General features: G+C 41.4%; 1 protein-coding gene across 1 annotated transcript in view; it reads left to right on the top strand.

Moving 5' to 3' along the window:
• Positions 1–15,940, top strand: part of LOC133605248 (mitogen-activated protein kinase kinase kinase 5) — a 69,139-nt gene that overhangs the window by 30,407 nt on the left and 22,792 nt on the right. The window contains exons 9-19 of the mRNA XM_061958619.2: positions 1–73; positions 3,811–3,915; positions 4,317–4,366; positions 4,539–4,634; positions 11,451–11,535; positions 13,269–13,402; positions 13,517–13,644; positions 13,775–13,911; positions 15,306–15,411; positions 15,490–15,647; positions 15,713–15,911. The exon at positions 1–73 is cut by the window's left edge and continues 78 nt beyond it. Of these exons, the coding sequence (XP_061814603.2) occupies positions 1–73; positions 3,811–3,915; positions 4,317–4,366; positions 4,539–4,634; positions 11,451–11,535; positions 13,269–13,402; positions 13,517–13,644; positions 13,775–13,911; positions 15,306–15,411; positions 15,490–15,647; positions 15,713–15,911 (1,271 nt within the window). The remainder of the gene's footprint in view (positions 74–3,810; positions 3,916–4,316; positions 4,367–4,538; positions 4,635–11,450; positions 11,536–13,268; positions 13,403–13,516; positions 13,645–13,774; positions 13,912–15,305; positions 15,412–15,489; positions 15,648–15,712; positions 15,912–15,940) is intronic.

Genomic DNA, 15,940 nt, shown 5'->3' with positions numbered 1-15,940 from the left:
GGACACGGTGGACTTCTGGATGGAGCTTCTGTTGCAGTACTGTAAACCCAACGTCTGCACAGACCACTGCCCGGTGAGACAACAACCAACCCATAATAGTGCAATAGCAAAATGTCTTTTATTATAATGATATTTGTAGTCCAAACAAATGAACAACGTAGGAGCTATTTTTTTACCTAATGTTCGAATCGTCACATTCTTCTAGTAACAAACAAGTAAACAATGGAGTACGATCTAGGACAGGGTTCTGCAGCCCAAAACATTGAAAGAGCCATATGGGACCAAAAATACAAAAAAAAAATCTGTCCGGAGCCGTAAAAAATTAAAAGCCGTATATAAGTCTTATAATGAAGGCAACACATGGTGTAAGTGTCTATATTAGCCTACTATCAAAATGACTTTAAAAGTCTTATGTAAGTGTTATAATGAAGGCAACACATGGTGTAAGTGTCTATATTAGCCAACTATCAAAATGACTTTAGAAGTCTTATATAAGTGTTATAATGAAGGCAACACATGGTGTAAGTGTCTATATTAGCCAACTATCAAAATGACTTTAGAAGTCTTATATAAGTGTTATAGTGAAGGCAACACATGGTGTAAGTGTCTATATTAGCCAACTATCAAAATGACTTTAGAAGTCTTATATAAGTGTTATAATGAAGGCAACATATGGTGTAAGTGTCTATATTAGCCTACTATCAAAATGACTTTATAAGTCTTACAATGAAGGCAACGCATGGTGTAAGTGTCTATATTAGCCTACTATCAAAATGACTTTAAAAGTCTTATATAAGTGTTATAATGAAGGCAACACATGGTGTAAGTGTCTATATTAGCCTACTATCAAATTGACTTTAGAAGTCTTATATAAGTGTTATAATGAAGGCAACACATGGTGTAAGTGTCTATATTAGCCTACTATCAAATTGACTTTAGAAATCTTATATAAGTGTTATAATGAAGGCAACACATGGTGTAAGTGTCTATATTAGCCTACTATCAAAATGACTTTAAAAGTCTTATATAAGTGTTATAGTGAAGGCAACACATGGTGTAAGTGTCTATATTAGCCTACTATTAAAATGACTTTAGAAGTCTTATTTTAGTCTTATAATGAAGGCAACACATGGTGTAAGTGTCTATATTAGCCTACTATCAAAACGACTTTAAAAGTCTTATATAAGTGTTATAATGAAGGCAACACATGGTGTAAGTGTCTATATTAGCCTACTATCAAATTGACTTTAGAAGTCTTATATAAGTGTTATAATGAAGGCAACACATGGTGGAAGTGTCTATATTAGCCTACTATCAAAATGACTTAAGAAGTCTTATATAAGTCTTACAATGAAGGCAACACATGGTGTAAGTGTCTATATTAGCCTACTATCAAATTGACTTTAGAAGTCTTATATAAGTGTTATAGTGAAGGCAACACATGGTGTAAGTGTCTATATTAGCCTACTATCAAATTGACTTTAGAAGTCTGATATAAGTGTTATAATGAAGGCAACACATGGTTTAAGTGTCTATATTAGACTTAGACAAACTTTATTGATCCACGAGGGAAATTGTTCTTGGAAAAGTTAAGTTAAGGTTAAGGTAGCAATGATTGTCACACACACACTAGGTGTGGCGAAACTATTCTCTGCATTTGACCCATCACCCTTGATCACCCCCTTTGAGATGAGGGGAGCAGAGAGCAGCAGGGGTGGCCGCGCCCGGGAATAATTTTTGGTGATTTAACCCCCAATTCCAACCCTTGATGCTGAGTGCCAAGCAGGGAGGTAATGGCTCCCATTTTTATAGTCTTTGGTATGACTCAACCGGGGTTTGAACTCACAACTAGAGATGTCCGATAATGGCTTTTTTGCCGATATTCAGATATTGTCCAACTCTTAATTACAGATTCCGATATCAACCGATACCGATATATACAGTCGTGGAATCAACACATTATTATGCCTAATTTTGTTGTGATGCCCCGCTGGATGCATTAAACAATGTAACAAGGTTTTCCAAAATAAATCAACTCAAGTTATGGAAAAAAATGCCAACATGGCACTGCCATATTTATTATTGAAGTCACAAAGTGCATTTTTTTTTAACATGCCTCAAAACAGCAGCTTGGAATTTGAGACATGCTCTCCCTGAGAGAGCATGAGGAGGTTGAGGTAGGCGGGGTAGCGGGGGGGTGTATTTTTGTTATTTTTGTTTTGTGAAGTGTAATGTCTATTGTTTAAATGTACGGCAGTGAAAATGAATTTCCCCACGGGGACCAATAAATCTATCTAATCTAATCTAATCTAATATTGTAGCGTCCCGGAAGAGTTATTGCTGCTAGGGGTTCTGGGTATTTGTTCTGTTGTGTTACGGTGCGGATGTTCTCCCGAAATGTGTTTGTCATTCTTGTTTGGTGTGGGTTCACAGTGTGGCGCATATTTGTAACAGTGTTAAAGTTGTTTATACGGCCACCCTCAGTGTGACCTGTATGGCTGTTGACCAAGTATGAATTGCATTCACTTGTGTGTGTGAAAAGCCGTAGATGTTATGTGATTGGGCCGGCACGCAAAGGCAGTGCCTTTAAGGTTTATTGGCGCTCTGTACTTCTCCACTCCGTACAGCAGCGTTTTAAAAAGTCCATCCATCCATCCATTTACTACCGCTTGTCCCTTTTGGGGTCGCGGGGGGTGCTGGAGCCTATCTCAGCTGCATTCGGGCTGTAGGCAGTACCTCATAAATTTAAATTTTTGAAACCGATACCGATAATTTCCGATATCACATTTTAAAGCATTTATCGGCTGATAATATCGGCAGTCCGATATTATCGGACATCTCTAATTTTCCCTCATCTTTTTCCCTTTTCAATCCTTATTTAAAAAATGCTCCAGGGAGCCACTAGGGCGGCACTAATGAGCCGCGGGTTGCTGACCACCGATCGAGGATGTTCAATTGATACACTCGATTTAGTCCTGTTTTTTTAGTCGGTAAACTGGTTTACTTGTGAGTTGGGAAAAGTCAATAATGTAATTTTCCTTGTCAATCATCTTTTATGGGTTTCAGTCAGCAACATTCCATATTGATCTTAAATAGGATAGGATAGACTTTTATTTATCGCACTATGGGGAAGTTATATTGTTGCAGTGCAGCTTTTTACATACAGTAACAAAAATAAATCGTAATGAAAAACAAAGAAATAGTAATAAATACTATAATATATATAGATAAAAGATAATATACAACAAAAAAACAAACTAATCGATATTGCACACCACGAAAATATCTAACACATTAAGGTAAATACATCTAATGTAAAAGTAAGCACAGTCAGGATTGTCTTGCTTGCTTGAGGTCGGATGAGATGCCAACCCTGCTTCTGCCAACCTAGTCACTGCCGTTGTGTCCTTGGGCAAGACACTTTACCCACCTGCTCCCAGTGCCACCCACACTGCTTTAAATGTGACTTAGATATCCCAGTCTGTGGAACGCTCTCCCTGACCACCTGAGGGCACCACAGACTGTGAATGCTTTTAAAAAAGGCTTAAAAACCCTTCTTTAAAAAAAAAAAACCTTCTTTTTTTTAGATATATGCATACTAGTTTTAGCTATTTGTCTGTTCTAGTTTTTATTTTTATTTATTTTTTTATTATCTTTTAAATGTTATTTTAAAATGTATTTATTTTGTAAAGTGCTTTTTTTTTTTACAAATCAAATCTATTATTATTATTGCTTTGAGTCACTAGAGAAAAGCGCTATATAATTATAATTCAATTCAATTAAAAAAAGTGTGAACTGTTGTTTTTCCAGGTGCTCATTCTGGAGCCCAGCAAACTCCTCCAGCCTGCTATAGTGTCTGTGAGTGGGGGGGATGGAAGTGGCACTGTCCAGTTGAAACACGTCACTCCATTAAAGGTATGCATACCGCGTGGTAGCTCCGCCTCTCCAACAAACACCTGTAGTCTCGTCTTGGTTCTGCCTTCAGGACTTCACGCTTGTGCAACCTGAGATAAGACCCAACTGTGCCAAATGAGATCATCTTTCAGCACAATGAACATTTAATGAGCGTTTATTGCTAACAACACGCGAGGGCGTGTTCTTTGTACAAATGTGTGTGCCGCCTCAGGCTGTTGACTTTGTGTGCGTGTGTGTGTGTGTGTGTGTGTGTGCGTGTGTGTGTGTGTGTGTGTGTGTGTGTGTGTGTGTGTGTGCAGAGTGTATTCTACTTAATTTTACAAAGTTGCCACATCATGCACGGCGAGAGCTTTTCTTTTGTAAACCCACTGGCATTAACCAAGTCATGTTTGAACCCACAGAAAGGCTTACACCAGTGGACTTTCCCAGCCGCTGCAATCCGGGGAGTGAGGTATGCTGGTGTGCTGCTGCTACGTGTGCAGACATCTTTTTAAATATGTGTGTGTGTTGCGTTGTGTCTGCCTCCACTGGAATTAGAGAGAAAAAACATATTTGTTGTCCATACAAGTTTATTGACCGCAAGGCAATAATGCACCATAAAAAAAACCTTCTCTCTCTCTCAGTGTGTCAAAAATCGATGAGCGGAGCTGCTTCCTGTACGTGCACTACAACTCTGATGACTTCCAGCTTTGCTTCCCCTCTGAGCTCCACTGCAAAGGGTGAGTGACCTGAAAGTTACGAATCCTCAACGTATTGATCCATTAAGTAGGTCAGTCCAGAGTGGCTAACGTGGAATGGTGCAATTTGTGTATGGTAAATGGGTTATACTTGTATAGCGCTTTTCCACCTTCAAGGTACTGTTGCGTCTGACCAGTCTTCCTCTCAGGGAATTAAAGTCACTGGTCAATCCCAAGTTCTTTCAGATGACATATATGTTGAGTAAGAAGGACCATCAAGACAGAATAGGAATATTATCAAATTTTACTAAAGCTTTAAGAGACCAGTCCTACAGTCCGTTAATAGCGGCATCTAGAAGCGGTCTGAAAGCCAAATGGGAAGAGACAACTTATTGAATACGAAAACAGCCCCCACCCTGCCCAGAAAGGAATACAGCCTTATTGTTCTTATACTGATAAGGTAAAAAGGGAGTATGCTATACTCCCAAAAGGTAAAGCACAGCGTTTACTTGCAGACATAAGATAGAAGCAAAAAGAGTACACATGGGAAAATATTACCGTATTTTCCGCACTATTAGCCGCACCTAAAAACCACAAATTTACTCAAAAGCTGACAGTGCGGCTTATAACCCGGTGCGCTTTATATATGGATTAATATTAAGATTCATTTTCATAAAGTTTAGGTTTCGCAACTACGGTAAACAGCCGCCATCTTTTTTCCCGGTAGAAGAGGAAGCGCTTCTTCTTCTACGGCAAGCAACCGCCAAGGTAAGCACCCGCCCCCATAGAAGAGGAAGCGCTTCTTCTTCTACTGTAAGCAACCACCCGCCCCCGTAGAAGAAGAAGAAGCGCGCGGATATTACGTTTCATTTCCTTTGTGTGTTTACATCTGTAAAGACCACAAAATGGCTCCTACTAAGCGACAGGTTTCCGGTTCATGAAAAGACGCAATCTCTCCATCCGCACACGGACTACTATTTCACAGCAACTGCCTAAAGACTTTCAAGAAAAGCTGGCTACTTTCCGTGCATATTGTAAAAACAAGATAGCTGAAAAAAAGATCCGGCCAGAGAACATTATCAACATGGACGAGGTTCCACTGACTTTTGATATTCCTGTGAACCGCACTGTGGATACAACGGGAGCACGTACGGTGAATATTCGCACCACAGGGAATGAGAAGTCATCCTTCACTGTGGTTCTAGCTTGCCATGCTAATGGCCAGAAACTTCCACCCATGGTGATATTCAAAAGGAAGACCTTGCCAAAAGAGACCTTTCCAGCCGGCGTCATCATAAAAGCTAACTCGAAGGGATGGATGGATGAAGAAAAGATGAGCGAGTGGTTAAGGGAAGTTTACGCGAAGAGGCCGGGTGGCTTTTTTCACGCAGCTCCGTCCATGTTGATATACGACTCCATGTGCGCCCACATCACGCTGGTTTTTAATATATTATTAAAGTTTGACTGACCTATCTGACTGTTTTTTTGACATTCCCTTTAGCGCAGTTAGATGCGGCTTATAACACGGGGCGGCTTATAGGTGGACAAAGTTTTGAAATATGCCGTTCATTGAAGGCGCGGCTTATAACCCAGGGCGGCTTATGGTGCGGAAAATACGGTAGCTGCTTTAAACATGACTAGGAATAAAGAAAGAACTCTTAAAAATATATGCATTCTCCACAGTACTCAAAGCGCTTTGACACTTATTTCCACATTCACCCATTCACACACACATTCACACACTGATGGCGGGAGCTGCCATGCAAGGCCCTAACCACGAGCCATCAGGATCAAGGGTGAAGTGTCTTGCTCAAGGACACAACAGACGTGACGAGGTTGGTAGTAGGTGGGGATCGAACCAGGAACCCTCAGGTTGCTGGCACGGCCACTCTCTCAACCGGCGCCACGCCGCCCGCCGTATCATTTATTCATTTGATTTTTTTTGTATACAGTACAGGCCAAAAGTTTGGACACACCTTTTCATTCAATTTGTTTTCATGACTATTTACATTGTAGATTGTAATCAAAACTATGAATGAACACATGTGGAGTTATGTACTTAAGAAAAAAAGGTGACATAACTGAAAACATGTTTTGTATTCTAGTTTCTTCAAAATAGCCACCCTTTGCTCTGATTACTGCTTTGCACACTCTTGGCATTCTCTCCATGAGCTTCAAGAGGTAGTCACCTGAAATGGTTTTCCAACAGTCTTGGAGGAGTTCCCAGAGGTCTCAAATGCCAAGAGAGTGCAAAGTAGTAATCGGAGCAAAGGGTGGCTATTTTGAAGAAACTAGAATATAAAACAGAATTCCACATGTGTTCATTCATAGTTTTGATGCCTTCAGTGACAATCTACAATGATTGAATGAGAAGGTGTCCAAAGTTTTGGCATGTACTGTAATAATTATTTTTTGAAAGTTAAACAAAAACTGTTTTTCTTAATACATAAATTAAATCAAATTGGGATCAGATTAATTAAGTCAAACGTATAACAAGCGTGTACCGGTAAACTTAATTTGAATTGGATTTGGGCTTCCAGGTAAACAAAACGTAGAAGACACAGGACTGTGCTACAATTTTAGGTTGAAGTTATCCAGGATCTCTCATTTGTTTTCTGTCCTAACCAGTGTTGGGACTAACGCGTTACAAAGTAACGCGTTACTATAACGCCGTTAGTTTCGGCGGTAACTATTAATCTAACGCGTTATTTTTTATATTCAGTAACTCAGTTACCGTTACTACATGATGCGTTGCTGCGTTATTTTACGTTATTTTTTATGTAGTATCGGCTAGAAACAGAAGATCTGAGTGTGTTTTATTGGAGCGCTGCAGTGTCGTCCTTCTGAATCTTCTTGTGTCACAAGCCGGAGGCGCGCTCTGTCTGTGTGTGTGTGGGTGTGTGTGGGGGGGGGGGGGGGGGGGGGGGGGGGCGTGTCTGTGTTTACTAACAACGGAGCTGCAGTCGACTCGAGTGTCTTAACATGGAGATATTCTCACTTCTTTTTTTTGTCGAGCACAAAGAAAATAACATTTTAGTTAAATGTGAGTTGTGTCTTGGATCGAAGATCCCGCCTTCATTTCAGTACTGTTATTGCACTGGAGAATAATACAATCTGTTGATCAACTTGACATGCATTTGCATCACTGAACTCAGAAAGCAATGTGGTCTACATACAACACACAAAGACAAAGATATGTTTCAAAGGGCCAATTTATTTCAGGCCAGAACAAATTGACAAAACTATTTTAAATAGCTGCAACATAATGGCACTTTAACTTTAACTTTAAGTAGATAGGATCTTTGATACAAGACACAACTTACATTTAACTAAAATGTTATTTTCTTTGTGCTCGACAAAAGAAAAGTATTGAGAATGTCTCCATGTTAAGAAACTCGGCTTCTGGCTTCGCCATGATGTCTTGTTAGTTGTTATGAGAGTAGCGTATATGTGTGTGTGTGTGTGTGTGTGTGTGGCCCTTTAAGATATGACAGCATGTGAGGTGAGTGATGTCAGTGAGTGAGTGGGCGAGAGAGGTGAGCGAGCAGCGACAGTGAGTGCGTGCAGGTGCTCTAGCTTGGTGGATGGCTGCGTCCAATACAGTCACAAAATTGCAACAAACCGCCGGCCTCGTCATTCACCCTCAGCTGTAAAGACCCACTTCCGGGTAAAGTGAAGGTTGTTAGCCCCGAAGTACATAGGCCCTGAAGAAACGTCTCCCCTCCGCTCCTCAACTACGGTATGGGAGTCCCCCCCGCCCCCACCCACAGAAAGCACGCCTTTTGTTTTCCACCGCAGCGCTGCAATAAAACACACTCAGATCTTCTGTTTCTAGCCGATACTACATAAAAAAATAATGTAAAGTAACGCATCATGAAGTAACAGTAACTGAGTTACTGAATATAAAAAATAACGCGTTAGATTACTAGTTACCGCCGAAACTAACGGCGTTACAGTAGTAACGCGTTAGTCCCAACACTGGTCACCGTTCATTGACAATCCTCTGTAGACCTGCGAGTTGTTATCCAGCTTGGTAGTAATGTATACTCTATATCTTTTAACGTTTGTTTACGTGCTGGTCCAAGTAAAATTATTTCTTTCTTTCATAGTTCTTTTTATTGATTTCACATTCACATTAACAACAAATTCAAACCCTCTTCATCCCCTACCCTTGCTGTCACTCAAAACAAAAACAAAAAACAAAAGTAAGAGTACAAAAGTACCCGGAGTAAAAAAAATAAAATAAATAAAGTTCAGTACAAGGCACTTAAAACAAAGTAATTGAAAACTGAAACATAATATAGAAGCAGCATGACAAGGCCTGAAACGTCGGCAGTCATATTTAGGTACATATCTAGGGCTCTTCCTGCACTTGTGTAGAGGATTGGTCAAAAAAGGTCTCCACACTTTAAAAAACTTGTTTTCAGAGCCCCGTAATGTATATCTTATTTTCTAGAGCTTCAGGTTTGCTAGTACGTCCCTTATCCAGTGGGAGACTAAGGGTGGAACAGCCTCCTTCCACTTCAACAATATCAGGCGGAGTGCGAGGAGGGTGGTAAAGGCAACTATTTTGTGAACCCCTACAGATAGTTCCATCCCTTCAGGAATAAATCCAAATATAGAAATTAAAGGGTTTGGATCGATTTGAATTGTTAAGACCGTGGAGAGTGCTTCGAAGATGGACTTCCAGTACCCCTTTAGCTTCGGACAAAGCCAATACATGTGTATTAATGTTGCGTTATCTAGTTTACATCTATCGCATAATGGGTTAATTTGGGGAAATATTTTTGCTAATTTTGCTTTTGAGAAGTGCACCCGGTGTATCACTTTAAATTGGACCAGTGAGTGTCGTGCGCACATTGAAGATGAGTGAACCCTTTTCTCAATTTTTGCCCAGGTTACGTCATCTATTGATATTTGGAGGTCTTGTTCCCATGCTGTTCTGATTCTTAGCACGGAAGTGTATTCTAATCCTGAGAGTAAATTAAGTATATGTGAGATTGTCCAAGTAAAATTAAAAATACTTTTTATGCTTGTTATTAATCGTCTTCATATTTGATTGAATTAATATCATGTGTATAGAACAAGTGAAAAACAATGTTCTTAACTATTTAATTTTACTTTAAAAATGAATAACGGGTCGTTTTCTTTTTTGTGTTGGTTTCAAATTAAAAAAGAAAAAGAAGAAATGATGCATGGATTTGATGTTTGTGCGCTTTGAATCCCAACTGCAATAACACAATTATTACACTGATATCTGTGCCTTTTATAAAATGTGTAGACACATTTTTAAAGTATATTTATATATTTGCTTTTATATATTTATTATATGCCTTTTACTGAATATGCACAAGCACTGTTTTAATATCATGTGATAATGCCTATGTCTACTTGGACGTTGGAGTCTTAGACTTGGACACATTTTAATGATCCACAAGGGAAATTGTTCCACACAGTAGCTCAGTTACAAAGGATGGAAAGGGTAAGGATGGAAAAGACAATGCAGGTATAAAATAGACAAAAAAATGTACCGTCATAGTAATATAAAATATATTTAATATTTACATAATGTATGTACAGTATATGATATATCCTGATATATTATATGTTTATATAGGGGTGTAACGGTACACAAAAATTTCGGTTCGGTACGTACCTCGGTTTAGAGGTCACGGTTCGGTTCATTTTCGGTACAGTAAGAAAACAACAAAATAGAAATTTTTTGGGTTATTTATTTACCAAATTTGTAAACAATGGCTTTATCCTTTTAACATTGGGAACACTATAATAATTCTGCCCACGTTAATCAACATTAAACTGCCTCAAGTTGTTGCTCAGATTAAATAAAATGACAAAACTTTTCTTCTACATATAAAAAGTGCAACATTAAACAATTTCAAGTCAATTCATCATGCTTAATTTATTACAGCATTTGGGAAGCCTGTAGTTGATTTTTATTATGTAAATGTTATATTTTTATCAACATGTGATAGCAGGGACCCTGCCATTCAATACTAGGCTGCTACATTACTAATGATTAATGTAACTATAGCTGAAAAAATAGTACAATAGCAATAGGAGAGACTATTCATCCCTGAACACCATGGAGTTCATGTAGGCTTTATGATGCACTTACATTATTATATCAACTATCAGAGACAGAAACTCTTCATTTAAAATAATGTCCTTTTTTGCTGCTTCAACACAGCTCAATCAACACAGAAAAAGGTAAAGTGAAATAACAGACAGACAGGGCTTTGCTGTCCGTAACACACACACACACACACCGCAAAATGAGCTAATTTACGCTAAAAGCTAATTAGCCTTCACCTCAAGCCAGGACTGCGAGCGAGCTGAGCTGCAGTTTAAGTTTCTAGAAGGTCAACGGGCTCATAGTGATGTTACTAGTAGTTGACTGGGAGGTGTTTATTATCATTTGGGGAGAGTCCGCTGCCTTATGCTCACCTGCTAAACACTTACCTGCTCGACGCTGAAGCGCTGACTACATGCGCTCTGAATACGCACTGCTGATTGGCTGTTACCGCTCTGTTTGTAACCAATCAGATGGTTGTGTGGGTGGGACAATGCTGGGTGCTGAGGCAGAAGAAGCAAAGCAGCTTGTTAAGACTTTAGCTTAGAAACTCGTTCGGTAAAGCTTGATTGATTGATTGAATACATGTGTTCATCAGTCGTGTGAACTGTCACTTGGATAAAAACACTCCTGGTATTCACAGAACATGGTGAGGTTGGTACTATGGGTCAAGGAAGACTGTGGGAAATCCGAGGGGCGGGTTGTATAAATATAGCAATAAGATTTTAAGAGTATCATCACAGATTCTTCCATTGTTGTCTCCACAGTTTCTGTGAAGAGGTCAACTCTCTGCTCCATCAGGCCGAGGATGTCTCTCAGGACAGCAGCCACGTCACTGACGGAATACTGGAGGTGGGTCACTTTGTTCCATCAATGTGCGAGTGATTGCATGTTGAATAACAAAAAGTGCATTGGATTGAAAAAGTGCAAGGCCAGATTGACCCACTGCAGTCCTTAAGAATTTGCGCCACCTGGCCCCTATGTGACCTGCGCTACCGCACTGATGGCAAGCTGTTTAATCTGCGAAGACTCCAGGCAAAGACAAAAGTACAGACCACCAAGGTTCACGACTTTCTCTTTGCGGACGACTGTGCCCTGAATGCTTCCAACGAGCTGGAAATGCAACGGAGCATGAACAACTTTGCCACAGCATGCTCAGACTTTGGACTCACCATCAGTACAAAGAAAAGTTGTTATGCATCAAACTGCTCCTGGAGACCCGTACACTGAGCCCCTCGTCAGCGTAAATGGTGAGAACCTCAAAGCTGCTGAAAAGTTTGTCTACCTGGGTAGCACCTTGTCACGCGTGGGCAACATCGACGAGGAGGTCATGCATAGGATTGCGCATGGAAGTGCTGCATTTGGCCGACTCCGCAGTTCTGTCTGGGAGCGCAGAGGGCTTAGCCTACGGACCAAACTTAAGGTCTACCGTGCTGTTGTCCTACCCGCCCTGCTGTATGCCTGTGAGACCTGGACTGTATACAGCCGGCATGCTAAACAGCTTAACGCCTTCCACATGAGATCCCTCAGGAGGCTGCTCAACATCAGGTGGCAGGACAAGATCCCAGACACCGAGGTCTTCCTCAGGGCTGAGATGGATAGCATCTATGCCATCCTCAAGCGTTTCCAGCTGAGATGGGCTGGCCATGTCTGCCGCATGTCCGATGAACGCCTACCAAAAATGCTCCTGTACGGTGAACTGCACCATGGAAAGCGCTCACGCGGCGGACAGCGGAAACACTTTAAGGACACCTTAAAGGCCAGTCTCAAGGGCTGTGGTCTGGACCCAGAGACATGGGAAGCCGATGCCCAACACCGTTCAAACTGGCGCTCTGCAGTCTGGCATGGTGTTGCAGACTTCGAGGAAAAACGCATCCATGACGCCGAACAGAAGCGACAGCTCCGCAAGACCAGAGACAGTTCCTCCCTCTCTGCCAGCCACCCCCCAGCCATAACCTGCCCTCACTGCAGCCGGTCATTCCGCGCAAGGATTGGCCTCATCAGCCATCTTCGCACACACAAATCAACGTGAAGTCATCTTCGAAAACGAAGGACGAACATGGCCTGACACATGAAATGTGCCTAAAATTACTTGGTTTTCATCAGCACCTGTTTATGAACATGGTTTGTGTCTTCTTTGTGTAATCCTTTAAATCAAGGGTGCCCATTACGTCAATGGCGGAGGGTGTGTCAGTCCATGGCCAGCCAGGCATTAAATAAATAGACCTTAAAATGATCGATCATCAATCTTCACCAAGACCTCACTTGATTCACATTCACGGCCCCCGAGGGTCTTGTGAGATGACGCTGGCTGCTGCCAGATCAGTATTAAGAAAAAACGACCGACAGGAAGGCGAGAAACACTTTATTTTTTAACAGTCTCGCGCTGTACCTGCCGTCAAAACTCAAAAGACTGACTACACAGTTCCTGTCTTCACAATAAAAGCGCTGCTTCTTCATGCCTGCACTAATAAAATACATTTTTAGATTGACTAAAGACATTACCTCTAAAATATCCTGTTACTATTCCAAATGTATTGCACGTGAAATACTGCCAACGTCGTTATGTTCCTCTGGTCTTGCAGTACGTGTACGAGACCAACGAGAATGGCGACAAGGTGGTTCTCGGCAAAGGGACGTACGGCGTGGTGTACGCCGGGAGGGACCTGAGCAACCAAGTGCGCATTGCCATCAAAGAGATCCCCGAGAAGGACAGCACGTAAGAGGAAGTCTTATAGTCCTGTTCCATGGTCTCCATTCAGTTCTAGCACCACTTAAAAACAAAAATACTGGAGAACTTGTATTAACTTAACCCTTTTATTTGTGTCCTTAGTTATTCCCAGCCTCTCCACGAGGAGATCCAGCTCCACAAGAGACTGATGCACAGGAACATTGTCCAGTACCTGGGCTCCGTCAGTCAGGACGGTTTCATCAGGATCTTCATGGAGGAAGTACCAGGAGGTCTGCATCCAAACATGTTGACTTTTGAATAAGAAGGAAGTTGACTTTGCCAGGATTCATTCGAAACAACTCACTTCCTTTTAAGTTGTGCAATAGCATTAAAGTTGTTAAAACGTTCCTGTCTCAGCAGGAAGTTTGTCTTCTCTGCTGCGCTCCAAGTGGGGTCCTCTGAAGGACAACGAGACCACCATCATCTTCTACACCAAGCAGATCCTGGAGGGGCTCAGATACCTTCACGACAACCAGATAGTCCACAGAGACATCAAGGCAAGCACAGTTTTTGTATTTGTTTTTACTGCACACGTGTTTCACAAAACCCAAAAGCAGTGAAGTTGTCACGTTGTGTAAATGGTAAATAAAAACAGAATACAACGGTTTGCAAATCCTTTTCAGCTTATATTCAATTGAATAGACTACAAAGACAAGATATTTAACGTTCAAACTGGTATACTTTATTTTTTGCAAATATTAGCTCATTTGGAATTTGATGCCTGCAACATGTTGCAAAAATGCTGATAAAGTTGAGGAATGCTCATCAAACACTTATTTGGAACATCCCACAGGTGAACAGGCTAATTAGGAACAGGTGGGTGCCATGATTGGGTATAAAAGCAGCTTCCATGAAATGCTCAGTCATTCACAAACAAGGGCGGGGCGAGGGTCACCACTTTGTCAACAAATGCGTGAGAAAATTGTCCCAACAGTTTAAGAACAACATTTCTCAAAGAAGGAATTTAGGGATTTCACCATCTACAGTCCATAATATCATCAAAAGGTTCAGAAAATCTGGAGAAATCACTGCACGTAAGCGATGATATTACAGCCCTTCGATCCCTCAGGCGGTACTGCATCAAAAAGCGACATCAGTGTGTAAAGGATATCACCACATGGGCTCAGGAACACTTTAGAAAACCACTGTCAGTAACTACCGTTGGTCGCTACATCTGTAAGTGCAAGTTAAAACTCTACTATGCAAGGCCAAAGCCATTTATCAACAACACCCAGAAACGCCAACGGCTTCGCTGGGCCTGAGCTCATCCAAGATGGACTGACGCAAAGTTGAAAAGTGTTCTGTGGTCTGACGAGTCCACATTTCAATTCGTTTTTGGAAACTGTGGACGTCGATGAGGTAAAGAACCATCCGGATTGTTATAGGCGCAAAGTTGAAAAGCCAGCATGTGTGATGGTATGGGGGTGTATTAGTGCCCAAGGCATGGGTAACTTACACATCTGTGAAGGCACCGTTAATGCTGAAATACGCAATATGAAGCCTAAAATACCACAACGGACTGTTGAACAACTTAAGCTGTACATCAAGCAAGAATGGGAAAGAATTCCACCTGAGAAGCTTCAAAAATGTGTCTCCTCAGTTCCCAAACGTTTACTGAGTGTTGTTAAAAGGAAAGGCCATGTAACACAGTGGTAAAAATGCCCCGTGACAACTTTTTTGCAATGTGTTGCTGCCATTAAATTCTAAGTTAATGATTATTTGCAACAAAAAAAATGTTTCTCAGTGTGAACATTAAGTATCTTGTCTTTGCAGTCTATTCAATTGAATATAAGTTGAAAAGGATTTGCAAATGATTGTATTCTGTTTTTATTTACCATTTACACAACGTGACAACTTCACTGGGTTTGTAAAATGTTTGTTTCTGCTGCAGGGGGACAACGTGCTGATCAACACTTACAGCGGAGTTTTGAAGATCTCCGACTTTGGAACCTCTAAGAGGTTAGCGGGGATCAACCCCTGCACGGAGACCTTTGCTGGTAAGATTGCTTACAAGGCGGCAACATTGAAGTTGACAAAAATACACGGATGTCCAAAGAGTATTTACTGACCAATAGGAACTCTTCAGTACATGGCGCCAGAGATTATAGACCAGGGGCCTCGGGGGTACGGCAAGCCGGCGGACATATGGTCCCTGGGGTGCACCATCATTGAAATGGCAACAGGCAAAACCCCCTTCCATGAGCTGGGAAGTCCTCAGGCAGCCATGTTCAAGGTAAAGATGGACCCGGCTTAGTGTTCCACAGCCTAGAAGTACTAATCCCAATCCTCCGAGTCCAGGTCGGGATGTTTAAGATCCACCCCAAGGTTCCAGAGAGCATGTCAGATGAGGCCAAGAGCTTCATCATGGACTGTTTCGAGCCCGATCCAGACGACCGGGCCACAGCCACGGATCTGCTCATGGACACTTTCCTCAGGTCGTCCCCCAGGAAGAAGACCAGAGCCCAGCAGCATTCTGATCCCCAAGACGTCTCTGCTGGTGGAACTTTGAATTGACACTCCTATGTG

The sequence above is a fragment of the Nerophis lumbriciformis genome, linkage group LG04, assembly GCF_033978685.3.
Source record: "Nerophis lumbriciformis linkage group LG04, RoL_Nlum_v2.1, whole genome shotgun sequence".
Taxonomy (NCBI): Eukaryota; Metazoa; Chordata; class Actinopteri; order Syngnathiformes; family Syngnathidae; genus Nerophis; species Nerophis lumbriciformis.
The sequence above is the reverse complement of the archived record's forward strand: the minus strand, read 5'-3'. Positions and strand labels throughout refer to the sequence as shown.